General features: G+C 36.6%; 1 protein-coding gene across 1 annotated transcript; it reads left to right on the top strand.

Annotated features, from left to right (window-relative positions):
• Positions 1-11,034: 11,034 nt before the first annotated feature.
• On the top strand, positions 11,035-19,386 carry MED10 (mediator complex subunit 10). Its single transcript, XM_044657871.1, has 4 exons — positions 11,035-11,156; positions 12,620-12,703; positions 15,645-15,747; positions 19,168-19,386. The coding sequence occupies exons 1-4, from the start codon at positions 11,035-11,037 to the stop codon at positions 19,264-19,266; spliced, it is 408 nt and encodes a 135-aa protein (XP_044513806.1). The 3' UTR covers positions 19,267-19,386.
• The last annotated feature ends 1,030 nt before the right edge of the window (positions 19,387-20,416 follow it).

Here is a 20,416-nt window from a genome sequence, read left to right as displayed (position 1 = left end):
GAAAGGGGGCAGTAGGCCAAAAAAGTTTGGGAACCACTGACCTATCTTTTACTCACTTTGTATCCTTTGTTCTAGGCTCAATAATTAAATCAATACTACCATGTGATTGTTGTTCTTGGATGTTGCATTCTTTCAACTGATTTCCCTGTCAATCAAAGTAGTATCTTTGTAATTGATCCCCCATTCCCTTCCTGGTATTCCACTTCTATGTTTGGGTCATCTCATCAGATAGATTGCAAACTCCTTGAGTTAAGAACTACTTTTTTTTTGTATTTTTATTTGATTGTTTATTTTAGAGCAAGTACTTTTTTTTCATTTTTTTTACGTACACAGTCAGTTTCTATCTATCATATTAAGCACTGATTATTTATGCAATCAATCACTCTGCAAATATTTACTAAATTGCTATTTTGTTCCAAGCACTATTCTAGGTGCTGGGAATTTAAAGCAAAAACGAAGCAGACCCTTTCCTCAAAAGGTTTTTATTCTAAATGACAAGGCAAAGCATATATAAGCATTTTTAGACTCCATAAGCTAGTCTGCCTTTATTTATTTCATGATGTTTGGCTTATAGTTGCTATGATATGCCTTCTGGTATGTATGAGGATATAGTTGTTTCTTAAAATTTTTGTGACTGAAAATGCCATCTTTTCTTATGAGTGTAAATGAATTGATATTGCTTGTTAGAGACTATATATGTACATATAGATAATTCTATACAGCTGTATTAAGAATTAAAGCTTCAGGGGGAAGCTGCGTAGCTCAGTGGATTGAGAGCCAGGCCTAGAGACGGGAGGTCCTAGGTTCAAATCCGGCCTCAGATAATTCCCAGCTGTGTGACCCTGGGCAAGTCACTTGATCCACACTGCCCACCCTTCCACCAAGAAGCCAATACACAGAAGTTAAGGGTTAAAAAAAAAAAAGAATTAAAGCTTCTCCCTACTCCTATTCCCCTCCTCTCATGTGATCACACTGTACCAAAGAGTATTTCCCTTCTCTGTGAATCTGAGATGTCATTTAAGCACTTCTCTCTAAGTTTTTGATTTCTCACTGGTGAGAATACTTCCAGGTCATTCTCCTAGAAATGGTGAGGAGATTTAGAAGTGGACATTTTTGTGAATATTCACACCCATATTCAAAGGTCACCATCTTATATACTTATGGAGTTCTGATTGTTCTTGCTATCTTTTGCTTTTAACCCTAAAACTATTTCCCCCTTCCTCACTAATTTAACTTCTCAGCTATGTCTACCTGGTCCTAAAGAGACACTAGCAGCTGAGTTCATAAGTGAGGTCTTTCATATCCTCCTTTTTCTGCAGGCCTCAAGTAGATGAGAACATTCATAATCCTTTGCCTTTCATCCCACTTGCTTTATTACAATGCTTGAAACATAGATCCAGAAGCAGAGATAATAGATAACACCTATTTCCTCCATCAATCACCCTAACACCCCTCCTCTGTAATCAAGGGAACATCTCTAGCTCTTCAGAGATGGTACTTTTCTCCTGTACAAAAAGGGAAGGCTAATAAGTCATCTCAGGAACTGCTAAATCCACACTTCACTGTCTGCTTAGACCTAGAGGGCTTGCAGATCCCCAGGAGGCTGTATAGAAGGTTCGTCAGTAAAGTGCATTTGGACCCTTAAGTCTTGTGTGGGGTTCCCCCGCACCATTTTTCCTTTCCTAGTGGAAACTCTAGTAACTTACCATGTGATTATTCATTTAGAAGCCTTTGCTATGAAATGTAGGACCTGAAATGGGTAGGAGAAACTGATTGTCTCTGTCATTTCAAAACTCTTGACCTTATAGAAGTAGCCCTCATTCAAAATGTAGCAGTGAGTGACTATAATTCAAAATGTAAGTAAATGGTTATATACATATTTTACACATATATGAATTTAAATATGGGGAAATTGATTGGAAAAGGTTCTGGATAGATATAAGCAATTGGAAGGTTCAGTAATCTGTTGGAAAGAGAATTTGAGCCGAAACTGAAAGAAGCTAAAGATTCTGAATGGCAAAGGTAAGGAGGGAGTAAATTCTAATTTCTATTTTATTCATTGGAATGTATGGAGATAGGGAATGGAATATTGTGTGTGAAGAGCAGTAAGAAGGCCTGTTTGACTGGATTATAAAGTGTACAAAGGGAAATAATTTATAATAAATCCAGCAAAATAGTCCAAAGCCAGATTCTAAATGCAAATAGCCAACTGTGGGATGTGTTATCTCAGAGGTGGTAGGGAGCTACTAGTATTTAATGAGCAAAGGGATGGCCAAATCAGATATGTGCTTTAGCTGTATCACCAGCAACTATGTGGAAGAAAGTTTGGAATTAGGAGAGGAAACCAATCAGGAAGTGGTTATAGTATTCTAGAACTGATGTAGGACAGTGGCCATGGCCTAGAAAGAATGGGGGAAATCCCAGACATGTGGAGTTAGAATTGATAAGACTTGACAGCTTTTTGGATATGAGTCAGAAGTAGGACTCCAGGAGTTTGAATTGAAAGGATATTGAGGGAGCAGCTGGGTGGCTCTGTGGATTGAGAGACAGGCCTACAGATGGGAGGTCCTGGGTTCAAATCTGGCCTCAGACACTTCTCAGCTATGTGACCCTGGGCAAGTCACTTGACCCCCATTGCCTAGCCTTACCACTCTTCTGCCTTGGGGCCAATACACAGTATTGATTCCAAGACAGAAGGTAAGGGTTTAAAAAAAAAAGGATATTGAGGCCTGGATAAAAATAGGAAAGTTAGGAGAAGAGATAGATTTCCAGGGGGGCAAACAATGATGTTTCTTTTAGCATTTTAGGTATGTATAGTGTGTGATACCAAGAGAACATCTAGTGGAAAATGACCAGTAGATAGCTAGTGATATGAGACTAGAACTTAGGAGAGACAACAGAATTGAGATAACATTGTGCAGTGGAAAGAGCAATAAATTTGGAATTAGAGGACTCATGTTCAAATTCTGCTTCTGGTACTTGCTGTTTGTGTGTCTTTGGGCAAATTCTTTATTCTCTCTGTATCTCAGTCTTCTCAGCTGTAAAATAAAGTGATTGGAAAAAATGGTCTCTAAGAGCTCTTGTAGTTCTAATTCTGAGATCCAGTGAACTATAGATCTTGTATGATAATTAATGATTACAGTTGATAACTGATCCCTTGAAAAGTGACGAGATAATGAAGATGGAGGGGATATAGTCAGAGAAGATAGGAGGGCCCAGAACAGAACCTCTGAGTAATCATAGAGGTAGGGGGAAGAATAGGGATGATTATCTGCCAAAGGCAACTGAGAAGTACTATTGGAGAATGAAGTTGAAGCAGTGTCCTGAAAACTTAGTGAGGAATCTAGGAGGAAAGTGGTCACTGGAATCAGATATTCAAGAGAAGTCAAGAAGGATAAAGTCTGTGAAAAGATCTTTGGATTCAGTCATTAGGAAAGAAGAATTTCAGTTGAATGATGAAATTCAAAGCCCATCTGCAAAATGTTGAGAAATTAGTGAGAACAAATTAGGAATACTCATAGCTTGACCTATAAAAAAGCAACCAGGGACAGCTGGGTGGCTCACTGGATAGAGAGCCAGGCCCAGAATTGGGAGGTCATATGCTCAAATCTGGCCCCAGACACTTACTAGCTGTGTGACCCTGGGCAAGTCACTTAACCCCACTTGCCTAGTCCTTACTGCTTTTCTGCCTTAGAACCAATAAATAGTACTGATTCTGAGGCAGAAGGTAAGGGTTAAAAAAAAAAAAGAAAGAAAGAAACCAGAGGCATAGTCATTGGCTTACTCCCAGGTCATAACTAGGATAGTCTCCTGTATTTGGGACTGGAACAGCCTAGGCTCACCTCAGGGTAGAACTGATTGACAGAGACATGCCAAAGGACCATTCAGAGCAGGAAACCTGGGCCTCTGGCTGGGCAGAGAAGAATCTTTGTGAGAAACACTGGAAACTGATGCTTTCCAAGATCTCTAACAACCAGGCTGGTGGCTTGAACCTGGAGGGGCTGGTGTTTGTATTGCTTGCGCTATTGATTAATAAAATTTGATTATATGAACTGAGAAGCCTAAGGCAAATTAGTGTTTCCACTGCCCTATTGAACATATGTAATGGTAAGTCAACTACAAATGTGCATGGTACATTACACATCCCTCATCGGCTTTCGTCTATCCAGACAGAAGAGCTCTAGCATTTTAGCCCATCCTCATTCAGACATATTTCATTTCCCCAACCCTCCTGGGTCATTGTAGTTATCTTTTAGCAGAATGTTTCCACCTTCATTTTCTTTTTCTTGACCAGAGCTATATGCCATGTTCCTAACACATGGTCACTGTGATCATGGTGGTCAAAAGTCCTGGGCTTAGAGCCAAGAGTGATGCTCTCAAAACCCAGCTCAAATATTTAACAAATGCATGACTATGGGCAAGTCCCAACTTCCTCATCTATAAAACTGTGTTGTAAGCCACAAAATCCTACACAAATGTGTTATTTTAATACCAATAAGACAGTGCTTTCTTTCCTGTCATAATTAGAAAGGCATATCAGCAGCCAGCTTTCCTCAACTCAGAGTATTTAACATATAGATTTAACACATATATATATATAAATCTATATGTTAAATACTCTGAGTATTTATATACTCTGAGTATATATTTTATATATATATGATATAAACGTGTGAATACCAGCTAGCAGTGATCTAGGTAGAGGAGTTAAAGAAATGAGAAACAAATTGTTAATTGGTTGACTAGGTGTGAATGTGAAGGAAATTCACATTTAGGCATAAATATCTGACTTATATAATGCAGTTGAGCCATACATTTTGTGCAGTTCATCCAAAGTACAGAGTGAAATATATTCCCTTCTGCTAACCCTGGCAACAACAAGAAATCTGCTGAAAATAAAAGGTATCAACCAGCTGCTTATTTCTTACCAGACAAACCTGCACAGATTAAAAAAAAAAACAACCTTAAATGGAATATAGCCTTTCTAATTTATTCATAAGAATAAACAGTAAAAATGTTTATAATGGCAGCATCCAGGGACTCATCAGCTGAGAGCCCAATAAAAGAGAGAGGGGAGAGAGGGAGCCAGAGACAGAGACACAGAGACACAGAGCCAGAGAGATAGAGAGGGAGAGAGACAGAGACAGATAGAGAGGAGGGAGGAAGGGGGAGAGAGAGAGAGAGAGAGAGAGAGAGAGAGAGAGAGAGAGAGAGAGAGAGAGAGAGAATGTTTTGTGAAGACAAGGACATGAAAAATCCCTGGTTAGGAAATTTCCCAATGTCAGTGTATGTCAACATCAGAGAGAAAACAAGAGGACAGTGTATACATGTCATTGAAGCTTGGCAGGATTCCAGAAGACAACCTCTTTACTGCTACGTGAGGATCGTACAGCCCTGCTGGTATTATCTCCAGCCATCCACAAATATAGCTCAACCTCAGATGTCAAAAGTTCAAAGCTTTAAAAAGTTTTTCACAAACCTGTATCATATATTTCATAGAGCATCTGAAATACTGTTTAAAGGGAGCCTGAAGTCATTTAGCAAGTGCAAAAAAGGTCAAGGGGACCCTCCAAAGTTGGTTTGATTAGATTCAAAATGTTACTTTTTAAAATAATAAATCATTGCCCTAGTCAAAGAATAATATTCTAGGTAGCTCTAATGAAAGACCAACAGCACCAGGAAGCAATAATTCTGTACAAGAGGAAGATAAGTGACTTAGGAAAGACTTTAGGCTCCTACATGATAAAGGAACATTAATTTCTACATTCTGAAAGTTTTGAAACTAAGGCTGCTGAATCTCAAACAACTGTTCTCACTCTAACCAATGTCAGCCTGGTATATATTAAATTAACCTCATTCTACTTGACAATAGCAAGTGAAAATATGGAAAAAGGGGGCAGCTGGGTAGTTCAGTGAGTTGAGAGCCAGGCCTCAAATCTGGCCTCAGACACTTCCCAGCTGTGTGACCCTGGGCAAGTCACTTGAACCCCCTTCCCCCCCCCCCCCCCAACTGCCTACCCTTACCACTCTTCTGCCTTGGAGTCAATATTATTGACTCCAGGATGGAAAGTAAGGGTTTAAAAAATATGGAAAAAAGGAAAAATTGAAGCAAACAAAAATTAAGGCTGAAGATTAATCATAGTAAATTGAAGAACTAGACAGACATTCATGAGACAAGATCACATTTGAACTTTATATGCATTAGCAATTTTAGTTCTTAATCTTGGGTCAGTTCAATTCAATTTAGCAAATATTTATTAATCATCTATTAGACATAAAGCTTTGTGCTAGGGTCTGGAGTTGCAGATAGGTATGATGTTTAATCTTGGGTTCACTACTAACATTTTGAGATTACAAATACTGGATTCTTTCTCAGAGATTTCTTCCTAAAATCCCCTTTGAAGGGGAAAAGGCCTACTTGTACAAAAATGTTTATAGCTCTCTTATTGTGGTGGCAAATAATTGGAAACTAAAGGGATGTCATCAATTGGCTGAACAAATTGTGGCATAAGATGGTATGGTAATACTATTGTTCTATAAGGAATGGTAAACAGGATGATTTCAGAAAGAGCTGGAGAGACCTATGTGAACTGATAAAGAGTGAAATAAGCAGAACCAGGAGAACATTGTACACAGTAACAGCAACATTATGGAATGATCAAATGTGATAGACTTGGTTACTCTCAGCAATACAAAGATCCAGGACAATTCTTGGGGATTTAGGACAAAAAATGCTATCTATCTCCAGAGAAAGAATGGTTAGTTAGGATACAGATGAAAGCATACGACTTTTCAATTGTTTATTTGGATTTATGTTTTGGGGTTTTGGTTTTATATGATATAAGAATTAACAACATGGAAAAATAAAATTAATAAGATAAAATAAAACACCTTTTGACTCATGCCTCCACTGAGATTTTTCCTGGGAAAACCAGAATTTAGTTTATTTCAAGGTCTGAATAAGAAAGCAAAAAAGCCCTCAACTCTCATGCAAGCATGCTGGATAATGATTTGTTGCATAAAGTTCCACATTTATTTAACCCAATAGAAAAAGCAAGAAACCAAATAGTTGTCAGTTCTTCCCTTTCTAGTGAAAGCAATCTTCTTAAGAATTTGTAGAGTTCTTTAGATTACAGTACCCTTGTGAGTTCCATCACCTGTCCTGTGAGTAGAAAGGACTTGTGGTTTCTAGAGGGTTAATCAACTTTCCCCTGATGAACTTCCACTCCCCAAGGATTTATAACCTAGTCCTTTAAACTTACAGGAGGTAATCTGGAATATAGAAAGTACTTAAAATTAATAGAAACACATCTCCTTCTACCTCAGACCTTCACAGTACATTTAATTTACAATATCAGTGAAGGATAAAGACTGGATTTTGGGGTTTTATCTTTTGCAGTTTTTTATTTTTTACAGTGTATCACAGGAATAATAGATACATAACTAACCTAGAAGCTAGGTTCAAGTCCTGACCCAGATACATGCAGGTTGTGTGACTCTGGGCAAGTCATTTAACCTCAGTGCCCTAGTAGAGAAGCTGACCCCCAGTGACAGAGAAGGGTTCTTCTTTTGGGAGTTCCCTAAGGAAAATCATGTCTTGGTCCTAAATCTATTATAGGACTGACCCCTTGCTCCTTTGGTGATCCATTTTTCATTTACCTCATGAACTCATTGTGGTTCACGAGTTCTTTGTCTTGGCTGTCTTCAATTAATGCTGATTCCTCAGTGAAAGTCATTTTGTGGAGGGAGCAGAGTTTTTCTTCCCCTAAAGAGGTGAGGGGAAGTTCTTGTGGGTTTTTGGAGAGGTCTTATGATCTACTAGTCTCCCTCCTGGCTAGCTAGTCCGTGTCTCTGTGTGTAATTCTCTTCTTGGTTCTCTGTGTCCTTGTCAAATACAAAGTTGTAATGTAAGTGTATAAACTAGCCATGACTTAAACACCAATCATCATCAATGTAACCTCAATAGGGAGAAAAGTACTCAGGACATAGCAAGGAATCCACAATTTTATAGAAGTCATCAGTGTTAAAATAGTCATATCCATAGGTCCAAAAGGACCAGGACAATGCTTGGACTCCCTCTTTTCATGTGGACACAATATTTTCTCACAGACTTTATAATCTAATAGGAAAGAAGTGAGATGTTTATACAAATATAACCATGTTACAAAAGAGATTATGAAATTACAGAGGAAAAGGCAAAATGCTATGATGACTTCGGGCTGCTAGGTGGTACAATGGATAGAATGTTGTGCCTAGAGTCACAAAGACTCACCTTCCTGAGTTTAAGTCTGGCCTCAGATACTTTCTAGCTCTGTGACCCTGGGCAAGTCACTTAACCCTGTTTGCCTCAGTTTCCTCATCTGTAAAATGAGCTGGAGAAGGAAATGATGAACCACTCCTGTATCTTTGTGAAGAAAACTCCAAATGGGATCATGAAGAGACATGACTGAATAACAAGAAAATGATAACTTTGAGGAAATAGAGATCATTTTTGTCTAGGAGGAAGGAAAGAAAACATCCTAGGCATGGGGGATAAAAGGCACAGAGACAGTAGAAGGTAGATTAAAAATGGAGACAAAGAATAGTCTAGTTTTTCTGGAATGTATACTATGTAAAGGAGAAGATTATGAGATAATGATTTGTTTTTTGTTGTTTAGTCATCTCCAACTCTTTGTGACTTCATTTGGGTTTTTCTTGGCAGAAATACTGGAGTGATTTGCCATTTCCTTCTTCAGCTCATTTTACAGATAAGGAAACTGAGGCAAACAGGGTTAAGTGATTTAGAAAGTAGTCTTAGGCTGGATTTGAACTCATGTTTTTCTTAACTCCAATCCATCTCTCTATCCACAGCACCACTTAGTTTGCCCAGAGATGATTATAATAACAATATTTCTCAAGCACTCCAAATTCAGTGTCCTTTCTACAACTCCAAGTTCCACATCTAGGTAGAACCTAGATCATTGAGGGTTTTCAATGCCAAGATCAGGAGTTTATTTAGTAATAACAACAACAACATATTTCTATAGCACATTAAGATTGGTAATTCAATATAATTTAATTCAACAAGAATTTATTCCGTGCCCATCATGTACCACGTTCAGTCCTAGGTGCTGGAACTGAAAAGACAAAAACAAAACAATGCCTGCCCTCAAGAAGTTCACATTCTTCTGTGAGAAAAAAAAAACTTGTACAAATTTAGTTATGTTATTTACAAAATATATACTTAATAATATAAAACAAGTTCAATAGGGTAACTTTCAAACTAATGCATGAGGTATATAGTCCAAATAGTACTATAGATTTTTTATAGAAAAGAAAACTGAGGCCCAGGGTAATAGTTCATAAGCATCAGAGTAAATCCATCTTTTTATTTCAAGACTAGTGTTTTTTTCCCCCTCTATGTCCTGCTGCCTCTTTTAATTTAGTGAGAGCAAATACTAATATAAGTGTACAGGGATAGAGAACGAGAAAGAAGATACACTTATCTAATTGAATTGATGGATCTGTGTTCACCTTGAAATGGGTCATTTATTAAGAGCTTACTAGGAATCAGGCATTGTGCTAAATGCTGGGGATACAAAGAGAGGTAAAAGACATCACCTGACGAATAGGTAGGTAGGTAGGTAGGAATAGGTAAGCACAATGCTTAGAGCACCAGGCCTGGCATCTGGAGGACCTGGGTTCAAAGCTGGTCTCAGATACCTCCTAGATGTGTGACTCTGGGCAAGTCACTCAATCCTGATTTGCCTAGCCCTTGCTACTCTTCTGTTTTAGAATTGATACTGACAGCAGGTAAAAGTAAATAAATAAACAAATAAATAAATAACTAAACAAATAAATAAATAAATAATAGCATCTGCACTTAAGGAACTTAAAATCTCATGGGAGTGACAACATTCAAACAAATATGTAGAAGCAAACTATATATAGAATAAACTGGAAATAATTAACAAAAGGAAAGAATTAGAATTAAGAGGTATTGAGAAAGTCTTCTGTAGAAGGTGCAATTTTTAGCTTGGGCCTGAAAGAAGCCGGGAAAGCTAGGAAACAGAGATGAGGATGGAGAGCATTCTGTGTATGGGAGATAGCCAGCAAAAATATCCAGGGTCAGGTGAACTGTATGGAAAGTCCTATTTTCAATTCTTTCACTAATCTTTACTGAATTCAGGGAATTTTTAAATTAAAAAACTGCAGCGCTTAATAACGTGAGCTGGTGGCTACTGTCTTTACTTTCTGCCTCCAAGGCCCTTCTTGGTGTCTAAATTGCATATTATTAATAATTTGAGATTTTTCTGACCAGAGCAGCCTTAATAGGGCATAGGGAAAGTCAAAGGATCATCTGATGTAAAGAACTGGAAGCAACCTTGGAGATTATTCAGTCTAGAGATTTTTAGATTGAGGTCTAAGGAGATTTCAGGAAATTTAGAAAGGAGAAACAAATTACATTTTTATTTCAATATAATTTGTTTCCTTTATAATCCTATGTATTTTATTTTATGCATTTAAAAGTATTATTCTGAGAAGGCTTTAAGAGGTTGCCAAAAACACTTTTCAAAAGATCAAAAACCCCGGAATCTCATCCAACCTTTGCATGAGTAAGAGATCTGAGGACAAGGAAGTGAAATGACTAGCTCAAGGTCTCAGAGATTTAAAACCACCTAGGAGTCCAAGTATTTCCCAGTTAAACCTCAACAGGTGGGCACGGGGCAGAGGCTGGGGGGAACAAAAGGGTTAACTCCATTTTTCTTAAAGCCTCCAGGGGGTGGGTGCAAGAGAAGGAAAGTGAGTTGTAGCAAAGAGTGAGGTTAAGACAAAAGTCCTTACCCCACTGCATCGGACTCAGCCTAGGCGCCAGGATCTAGAGAAGGTACCGGGTAGAAAGGGGGCGGTGCGAAGAGCGGAAGCGGAAGTATCTGCGGGGTGCCGGCCGGAAGTAGGAAGTAGTCTAGCGGCGGCTACGGCTACGGCGGTGGAGTTGGCGTCGTGGTCTCCCTGGTGCGGTTTAAAGAAGCGGCGGCTTCCCGAAGCCCGGAGATGGCGGAGAAGTTTGACCACCTGGAGGAACATCTGGAGAAGTTCGTGGAGAACATCCGTCAGCTCGGCATCATCGTCAGCGACTTCCAGCCCAGCAGCCAGGCGGGGCTCAACCAGAAGCTGTGAGGGTCGCCGCCCCCTCCCCGGTCACCCTTCCCTCTTTCCTCTTCCCCCTGGTATTCCCCTGGGCTTGGGGCTGCAGCCTGGGTAGCTCGGCTAAAGAAGACAGAAAGCGTCAGGGATGACTGGGACGGGAGGACCCCTCCGGGGAACCTTCTTTCTGCTGGCTTCCTCCCCTGTTACTGCTCTCCGTCACTTCATCCTTGCTTTGAGTAGTGGAGAAAACAGCAGTGAAGAAGTTCATTTTTCTAAAATGAGTCCAGCGAGGTGTCGTGGTTAAGTAGTTGGATTTATTGGGGAAAGCATTGGATTTGGAGTCCTGGGTTCAGATCTCTTTGTAAACTAATCCTCTTGACTTTGGGCAAGTCACAGAGTTTCCCAGGCTCACCTTTCTCTTTTGTCAAATAGGGATAAATATACTACGTTTTCAGACTTGTGGGGAGGCTAGCATCCTCTTATATTACTCTTTAAATGTGGGTTGTTTTTCTCTACTGAAAGTTTATTTCAGCATTCGGGCCAAAAAATGAGGAACTATCTTTTGAATGAGTGTTTATTGCACTTATAACACCAGATATCCAAGAATTTGCAGCTTATACAGAGAAGATAAATTAATCACATCGACAAGTTTTTCTTGAGCATTTTAATTCTATGCTTTTAGTACTCTGGACAGAGATAGGAAAGAAGTTTGAACTATGAAGTCATGTAGAGAGATTTGTATAGGTAGGTGTATATATGCATAAATAATGATTGTGTGTATATTTATCTCCTCTTCTTTTCTAGAGAACAGAATATAACCACCATATATTTTACACATATATGCATATATTTATACCACATATTCTCAATATTAAATATACATATATAGGAGAGAAGAGTGTGATCATTATATATATATGTGTATATATATAATACCCCTCTACAAATATTGTATATATAAATTTATATAGACATATGCATCACTATATGTGTGTGCATATATGAATATATAATAATAGAAGAAATAGGATGATAAATTTAGAACTGCCTTGGCCATGTAGTCCATTTCCCACTAATTTACAGTTGAAGAAACTGGATTCATTAAGATTAAGTGAATAGCTAGCTTAAGGCCACAAAGGTGACCCAAAATAGCAGTTGTTCTTCAGTCATGTCTGACTCATTGTGACCCCATGGACCATAGCATATCAAGTCCTTCTGTCCTCTACTATTGTCCGTGGGTTTTTCTTGGCAAAGATACTAGAATGGCTTGCCATTTCCTTCTCCAGTGGATCACCTTTTGTCAGAACTCTCTACTATGACCTATTTGTCTTCAGTAACCCTGAATGGCAGAGTTTATAGTTTAATTGAGTTATGCAAGCCAAGAGGGGCAGTAGTCTGGTTGAATTTAGGTTAGCTGAATGGTGTGTTGATGTGGATATATCTTGGTAGGATTTCAATTAACTGGATTTAATATTTGTTTCCTGTTTAGGAATTTTATTGTGACTGGCTTACAGGATATTGACAAGTGTCGACAGCAGCTTCATGATATTAGTGTTCCTTTAGAAGTTTTTGAGTAAGTATAACTTTTTTTTAAACCCTTACCTTTCATTTTGGAATCAATACTGTGTATTGGTTCCAAGGCAGAAGAGTGGTAAGGGCTAGGCAATGGAGGTTAAATGACTTACCCAGGATCACACAGCTAGTAAGTGTCTGAGGCCAGATTTGAACCCAGGACCTCCCATCTCTGGGCCTGACTCTCAATCCACTGAGCCACCTACCTGCCCCCTATAACTCTTGAAATTATTATAAGATTAAAGCTTTCAAATAACTTGGGTACACAGACAAATAATCCAAACAACATTTTTCCTAAAAATTACCATGTCCTGGAATCTTTAAAAATCAACAGGGTAAACACATAGAAGAAAGACTTTTAAAAGATTATTGAAAACATAAGAAACACCCTCAAAAGTTTTAGCTAATATTTTCTCCTGGTAGACCTTTCTTTTCCTCTCTACAGAGAATAAATTATTAAATACAGATCACCTCTGATACATACTGGCTGTATGATCTTTGGCAAGTCAGAGCTCTCAGTGTTCTAGGCAATTCTCTAAGACTACAAGTTGCAAAGAATGATAATCTATATTGGTGAACAGAATTTCTGCACTTAGGAGTTCCCTATACCGGTGAAATCCAGAAACCACAGGCCCAATACTTATCTCTATTTTAAAGGCTAGATATTAGTGCTAGTGGAATAAATATTCTTATAGAGGAACATGTAAACAATAATGTGTTTTTAAATTCTCATTTAAAAATTAAGATAGGTTTTCCATGAAGTGTAAAACTAGTATATATTGTCTTATATTTCATAATGGAAGCATCCTAGTTTAGCAACTAATCAATAAATATATGATATAGAACTAATAGTTCTGATAATCAGTGTTGGTTCATTTTTCTCCCCCTTCCTGTTGTTGAGAAGTAGAAAATAAGGTAAACATGGATTCCTGGAAGTTGATGGTAGAACTTGCAATGAAAATTTTGAGCAGGTTGCTATTGCTGAGGATATAGAATGCTGTAGAAACAATGTAGCTGATGAAACATTCATCCTGCAGTGATGATTAAGAGAATAGAGCAGTAGCTAGCAAGGATGAAAGATCCTTCTTAAGACCCACTGAAGTAGAGCTTTGAAATTGCTAGAAATAAGAACAGACAAGGAATGACTGTAATGCTTTAAGTAGTAACACATGGGATCAGTCTTTGTAGCACTTAGAAACAGGTAGACACTTTAGATTGAGAAGGCAATTTACTTGACTTAGGCCCAGCTAGGGTAGCTCAGTGGATAAGAATGCCAGGTCAGGAGCAAAAATGCTATATGAATGCTTTATAGGGAAGGAATTGCTGTAAGTCTTTTAACCACCTGTGGATACAAAGGTGATTGTTATAGTTATCTTTCTGGTGATAAGGCATTCATTCAGCAAATAGTAACATAATAGGTGCTGAGGATGTTTGAAAACAAAGAAACAATAAGTCCTGTGCTAGTCAGTCCTGGAGCTTACTATCGAAGTGATTTATGGAAGTTGACTCAAGTTGTCTCTGGATAGCAGACATCATGTAACTTGTACATATTGTGTTTACTTATCAGAATGTATAGCACCCCATCTGTGTCCCTGTTCTCTCCTACCCCCTTTTCAATATAAGCTCCTTGACTGGAGAGACTATTTGTATCTCCAGCACCCAACACAGTGTCTAGCACACAGTAGGCCTTAAAATGCTTTTGACTTATTGTAGAAACATATATCAAGTACCGACTGTATGCAGAGAACTGGATAAGGTTCTGAGAACTACAAAATATAACATTTCCAACCCTCAAAAGGAACATGCTGCTTCTTCTATCTATTCTGTATTGTGTTGTTTCCCTAGCCCTTGAACTCTCTTTGCACTCATCACAAAACTTTTTGCCACATGTTGCTCCTGAATGTTATGCAAGGCTGCCCATTTTCTCCTTTGGAAACTGATGGATTGTGTTTGGAATGTTGGTTAATTCAGTTTCTTTCATTCCACCTGCTCCCTGAAATGTAACTTAAGTGGAATTTATAGAATATGCCAGTTTTTGAAGCAGAAAATTGGCAGTTCTATGTAATTATAATTCAGGACCTTGTTTTATGTCATGAACAGTAACTTTTGTAACATTTAATCTTTTGGAAGTAACTTTAACCATATCTTGTGCAATATGAATTTGGTTTAGTATAATTTGTTTTATTACTAGATAAGTCAGCATGGCTATCAGACAGTAAAGCCAAATTATTTCCTAAGTGGAAAAAATGAGTCATGTCCAAAAACCTAAGTTATATCTCTTGTTGGAATCCTCAAAAAGTAGAATATTTTTAGGAATGTTTATAGTTAATTTTTAGAAGCAGTACAACAGACATTGATAATTGGAAAATATTTGTGTTAAACTTAAGCCAATAATAATAGCATCAGTACAGGGCTGGTCCCAAATTTATAAGTTTCTATATTGTGGGCTCAGTCCTTTAACCAGCTATCTTATGTTATTGTAATTACCATGTGTTATCATGTCATTTAACCCTACAGATTTTTATTATACTCATCTGCCAAATGGGTATAATGGGTATTTACTTCACAAAATTGTTTTGAAAATTAAACCAAAGTAACAGAAGTAAAAGCATTGTGAAAAGTCAAAATGCCAGACAAAAATTAATTATTGTTATAGAATTTTGATGCTTATTTAATTTAAAAATTTAAATATAAAAGTGATTTTGAGTTACTGGTCTTAGCAGAAGGTTAGTAATAGATTTAATATTAATAAAGTTGATTTAACACTCAATTCAAAAAGTTAATGTATCTTTAATGATTTTATAGATTAAGTAATTGTAAATTTAATTCTTTTGACAGAGAGTATTTTAGCAGCTATACTTTTTACATAGCCAATGTTTAAATTACTATGTTTTTCAGAGTATTTTAATGACAATTTAGCATGAGGTATTTCATGTTTCTAGGTATATTGATCAAGGTCGTAATCCCCAGCTGTACACCAAAGAGTGCCTGGAGAGAGCTCTAGCCAAAAATGAACAAGTTAAAGGCAAAATAGACACTATGAAGGTAAGATTGTCATGATATGATTGGAAAAAAATTGTCAGAATTTATAAAAAGAGAAATTTGAGGAGTAGAACTGAAGAACTAAAATTATTCATTTCCAAATAACTGCATAGTTGGAATTTCTGAAATTTTTACCTGTTCAAAATAAACAGCCCCACAAAATCCAGATTAATTTTAGTTGCCTTCCAACAGCTTGGTGGGACAGTTGATAATGTTTAATATGCAGTCAAGAAGAAACAAATTAAATTCTGGCTTCACATACCTACCTATTAACTTTGTGACCCTGGGCATATCACTTAACCTCTTTTTGCATCAATTTCCTCATCTATAACATAGGGATGATAGATAGCTCCTATCTCCTAGCATTGTTGTGAGGATAAAATGAGATACTATTTGTTAAATAAATGCTATTTTTATTATCATCATCTTCAAGATTATTATCATCACTTATTAAATTGTTATTGATTAGAACATGACAAACAGTAAGTTATCAGAGGCTGGATTTGAACTTGGGTCTTTCTGATTAGGTCTAGCACTATTTGGTCACTTTGGTTACTTATCGTACTTTATTTTACTATTTTCTTGGCTATCCTGCTAAGAATTACCTCCATATTTAATTCCCCAGGTTTATTATATTCCTCAATATCTCATTCCCTTGTTTCTCCCATAAGAAAGTCTCTACCTTCTATTTTATTGTCACAGTTTGTTACAAATGCTTACTTGTCATGATTCCTAGCTCCCCTGTATAACTTTTCCTTTTGTTTAATAAGTTATAATAATAATAATAATAGCTAACATTGTATATCAATTTAAGGTTTACAAAGCATTTTACAAGCATTTTCTCATTTGATCCTCACAATAACCCTGGCAGATAGGCACTGCCCTTGTTTAACAAATATTACTGATTATGTGTCTAGGGCAGGGGTTGGCAACGTATACCTCTCGAGCCATATCTGGCTCTTTGGAGGGCCAGATATGGCTCTTTCTGCAAGAGCCATAAAGTCAGTTTTTTTCAGGCGCTGTTACAGGAGTGCACTGTGAGTACTGTACGGCTCTCATGAAATTACATTTTAAAAAATATGGCGTTTATGGCTCTCACGGCCAAAAAGGTTGCCGACCCCTGGTCTAGGGATAGGAATTTTTTTGTTGTTGTTTCTGTCTCTTCTCTGTATATCTTTGTCTTTGTCCTCTCTTGGAATTATCACTACTTAACCTTTCCCCAAGTAAAAAAGAAGTAAACTCATAATATATGAAGTCTATTTTAGAATAGATTCATAGATTAAGATCAGAGTGTTCCAGAACACACAGCAGCTCTGCAAATAACAGTTCTTTTTTTAATTAATTAATTAATTAATATTTTTCCATGGTTACATGATTCATGTTCTTTCTTTCCCTTTTCCCCTCTTCCCTCCCTGAGCTGAAGAGCAATTCCACTGGGTTATATACATGTATCATTATTTAAAACGTCAAATAACAGTTCTTGAAAAGAGCTCTAAGCACAGATGAACAAGTCAAAGGAAAAATGATGCTTGAACCCTGATGGCTGAATTTTTTATGCCTCTTGGTTTGAAAGGAATGCTCAGTAACATACTGTTTGTTTTACAGTGTTTCTTCAAGACATGTTGATTAAAAGCCTTGTTCAAATTCTGACACTGACAATATCACATACTTTGAACAATTTACCTGGGAAGCCTGGAGATTAAACCTTTTTTTCTTTGTAAAGAATAGGTGCAGTTGCAGGCCCATTTTTCATTCTTCCATGTAACTCTATTGCTTTTTCATTTTTTTTGGAGGGGGGTGATAGAGATAGTATAATCAGTATGATTTCAAGTTTTGGAATTTAGCATAATTCATAAGATTAAGAGTAGCTCTTTCCTCCCTATTTACATGGCTATACCATAAGCTAATGATAGTTTAAGACTGTTTTGCTGTACATCTTTATTGCTGTTTATTAATCAAACAGTTATTTGTTATGCACCTTCTATGTGGTATGCACTGTGCCAGGCACTGGGTGGACAAAACATAAGAGAATTATAAATAATCCCTGACCATGAGGAACTTGCAAGGAGCCTGGCAACTCTCAGCTTTTGAGCATAAACCAACATGACCTCTATTGCTTTTAGCATTTGTTGTGTTTTTCTCCAGGCATCCTCTGAGTGTTTATATGCTAGTGTGACAGATTTTATATTTAATTCTCTTTGGACAGTTCAGAAAATTCAGAAGGCAGTAATGCTTTGTCTTCATTGTGGCATTCATTTGTCTTCATTGTGGCATTCTTTACTATGGTTTTTTCATTTTCTTCACTTCTTGACTATTTGACATCTCACTTCATGTTCTGTTACTTTCAAGTCGACCTTTGTTTTTAAAAGACATTTTTTTATATCAAAAGTTCCAGTTAAAGTAATTATTATTGAATTAGACTTTGAATATCACTTGAAATATTGTTGTATTGTGGCAGAATGGATAGAATGCTGGTCTTAGGTCACCTGTGTTCATTTCCCACCTCATCTAGTGATGTTATTAGCTATGTAATTTTACCTGTCTTCTAACATACCAAAGCCTTTTTTTCCTCATCTACATTACACAATGGGGATAAAAGTATTTGCACTGTCTTATGTAGAGGATTGTTAGAGAAAAAGCTCTTACAAACTTTAAAGCTTTATACAAATGTGAGTTATTTTAAAATGAGTTTGGTATCATAAGAGCATACAGTTGCATAATTTGATAGTACTTGTGGAATTCTGCTTTGTGAGATGTCTATTTAAATTAATTCTAGCTATGTGTTTTGTAATTAGAATCTGTTACTCTAAAAACTACAATTCCCAGTATATAAATTTGGTGTAGCCCCGTCTCTCACTCTCTTGTCTTCCTGCAGGGGCTTTGGTGGAGCAGGCTTTTTAAGTAGGCAAGGAGAACTTAGTCATGTGGTCTTAATTTTGTTAAATAATTAGATATTTTTCTATTTCCTTTTTACTCCTTCTACTTCAAGTGATTATTAATAAACTTTATAAAATTAATACTTGGAGTTGCTGGATATTAATTTAAGTTCTACATTTACCTTCAGGAAGAAAGTAGTACTTTTACATGAAGCAAGAAGGAGTGTGTTTAGGATGGGGGTTGGAAGGTAATTGGGAATCATCATTTGAATGAATATATATTGTTGAGGTCATTTTGAAAGAAACTTTATTTGGTTAATTTGAAACCAAGTTTTCTGGGTTAAAATAAGTTGTATTAGACCCATCAGTAACACTACCAAACTATGAATGTTAAATTTTAATGAAATGTAAGCTAATTTTATATAAATACTTTTGAGTAGATCTGGTGGTTTATAAAAGTTATGGAGCCTTCATATAATGTGAGAGTTTAATCTAGATGATAGACCAAAAATAGATATTTTTTGACATTTTATATTTTTCTTCATAGAAATTTAAAAGCCTGTTGATTCAAGAGCTTTCTAAAGTTTTTCCAGAAGACATGGCTAAGTACCGAAGTATCCGAGGTGAAGATCATCCCCCCTCTTAAATATTTTGCTTTCATTGTGTGTTTCTGAAGAAGCCTGTTTACAACTTTCCTTGACTTGTCATGCCTTTTTGAAATGTTTGAGGGTACAATGCTTGAGGTCAAAGTGTTCTTGAAATGTGGATCTAGAACAATTATTTCAAGGCCATTACATTTTTCCTTAAGACCCTTGTTTCAAAAGAACTTTCACTAGACATTGGCATCTCTTTAAGTTATACAAGATATGTATAATCAACTCTCATTTCTCTTTCTATGAATGATACTCCTTAGAAGTAAAAGAAAGTCTTTATTGTCAAGTGCCAGAGTGTTAATAGTTCATAATCTGTTCAATGTGAATTGACATTGGGTGGGGGAAATTGTACACAGGAAAAAAAGGTCACCATGAGAAATAACTGTCATTGTCAACTTTTTTTTTTACATTGCCAAGCACAGTTATGTAGGAGACTTGAAAATTCGTCTTGATGATTGTTTTTTCCTTTGTACTTTTCATTCCATTTTTCATTGTAAAAAGTTGGGGGTCCATTATGGAAGTGGCTTACATGTAATTAGTGATATTAGAATTTTGTACAGTTTAATTTTGATGCATAACTGAAGTTTTTTTTAGTGTAATTATATTTACATTTACTTCAGTTAAGTCAAGTATGTATAATAAAATATTTCCAAATATTCTGTTATTTAACTCTTAATTTTTCCTCAATAACATTTTCATAGTAGTACTCTATTCTGTAGGCATTTATTCCATTTTTGCCTCGTTATAATAATATTCCTATAATTCATCTGAAAACATCTCAAGAATTTTCCTTTTTTTTAATATTTGGTCAACATTCAGCTGCAAAAAAGTTAAAATCTAAATTTGCCCCTAACTTGGTTATTGTCTTAAGAAATGGCTTAAGTGTTGACCAGGACAGTTTTTAAAAATCATTGTGTTCTAGTGACTTAAATTTTACATTTCACATACAGAGACATAATAGAGGTAGAAACTTAAAAAACTGTGGTTATCATAGCATATACTTCTTTAACTATCTAACTTCATCTTAATTATGTCTATTGGAAAAAGCTTAAACTTTCAGCCATACAATTTGAGATAATTTCTTGTCAGTACATTGCTAAGTATGTCTTGATCTATTCGGGTAGTGAAATCTGTGGATTTCAC

The sequence above is a fragment of the Gracilinanus agilis genome, chromosome 1 (genome assembly GCF_016433145.1).
Source record: "Gracilinanus agilis isolate LMUSP501 chromosome 1, AgileGrace, whole genome shotgun sequence".
NCBI classification, from domain to species: Eukaryota; Metazoa; Chordata; class Mammalia; order Didelphimorphia; family Didelphidae; genus Gracilinanus; species Gracilinanus agilis.
The sequence above is the reverse complement of the archived record's forward strand: the minus strand, read 5'-3'. Positions and strand labels throughout refer to the sequence as shown.

Excerpts from the sequence above, each read along its gene's own strand:
- MED10 (XM_044657871.1), top strand. The coding sequence starts at position 11,035 with ATGGCGGAGAAGTTTGACCACCTGGAGGAACATCTGGAGAAGTTCGTG. Across the intron at positions 12,704-15,644 it reads GTTCCTTTAGAAGTTTTTGA|GTATATTGATCAAGGTCGTA; the intron begins GTAAGTATAACT and ends TCATGTTTCTAG. Across the intron at positions 15,748-19,167 it reads GCAAAATAGACACTATGAAG|AAATTTAAAAGCCTGTTGAT; the intron begins GTAAGATTGTCA and ends TTTTCTTCATAG.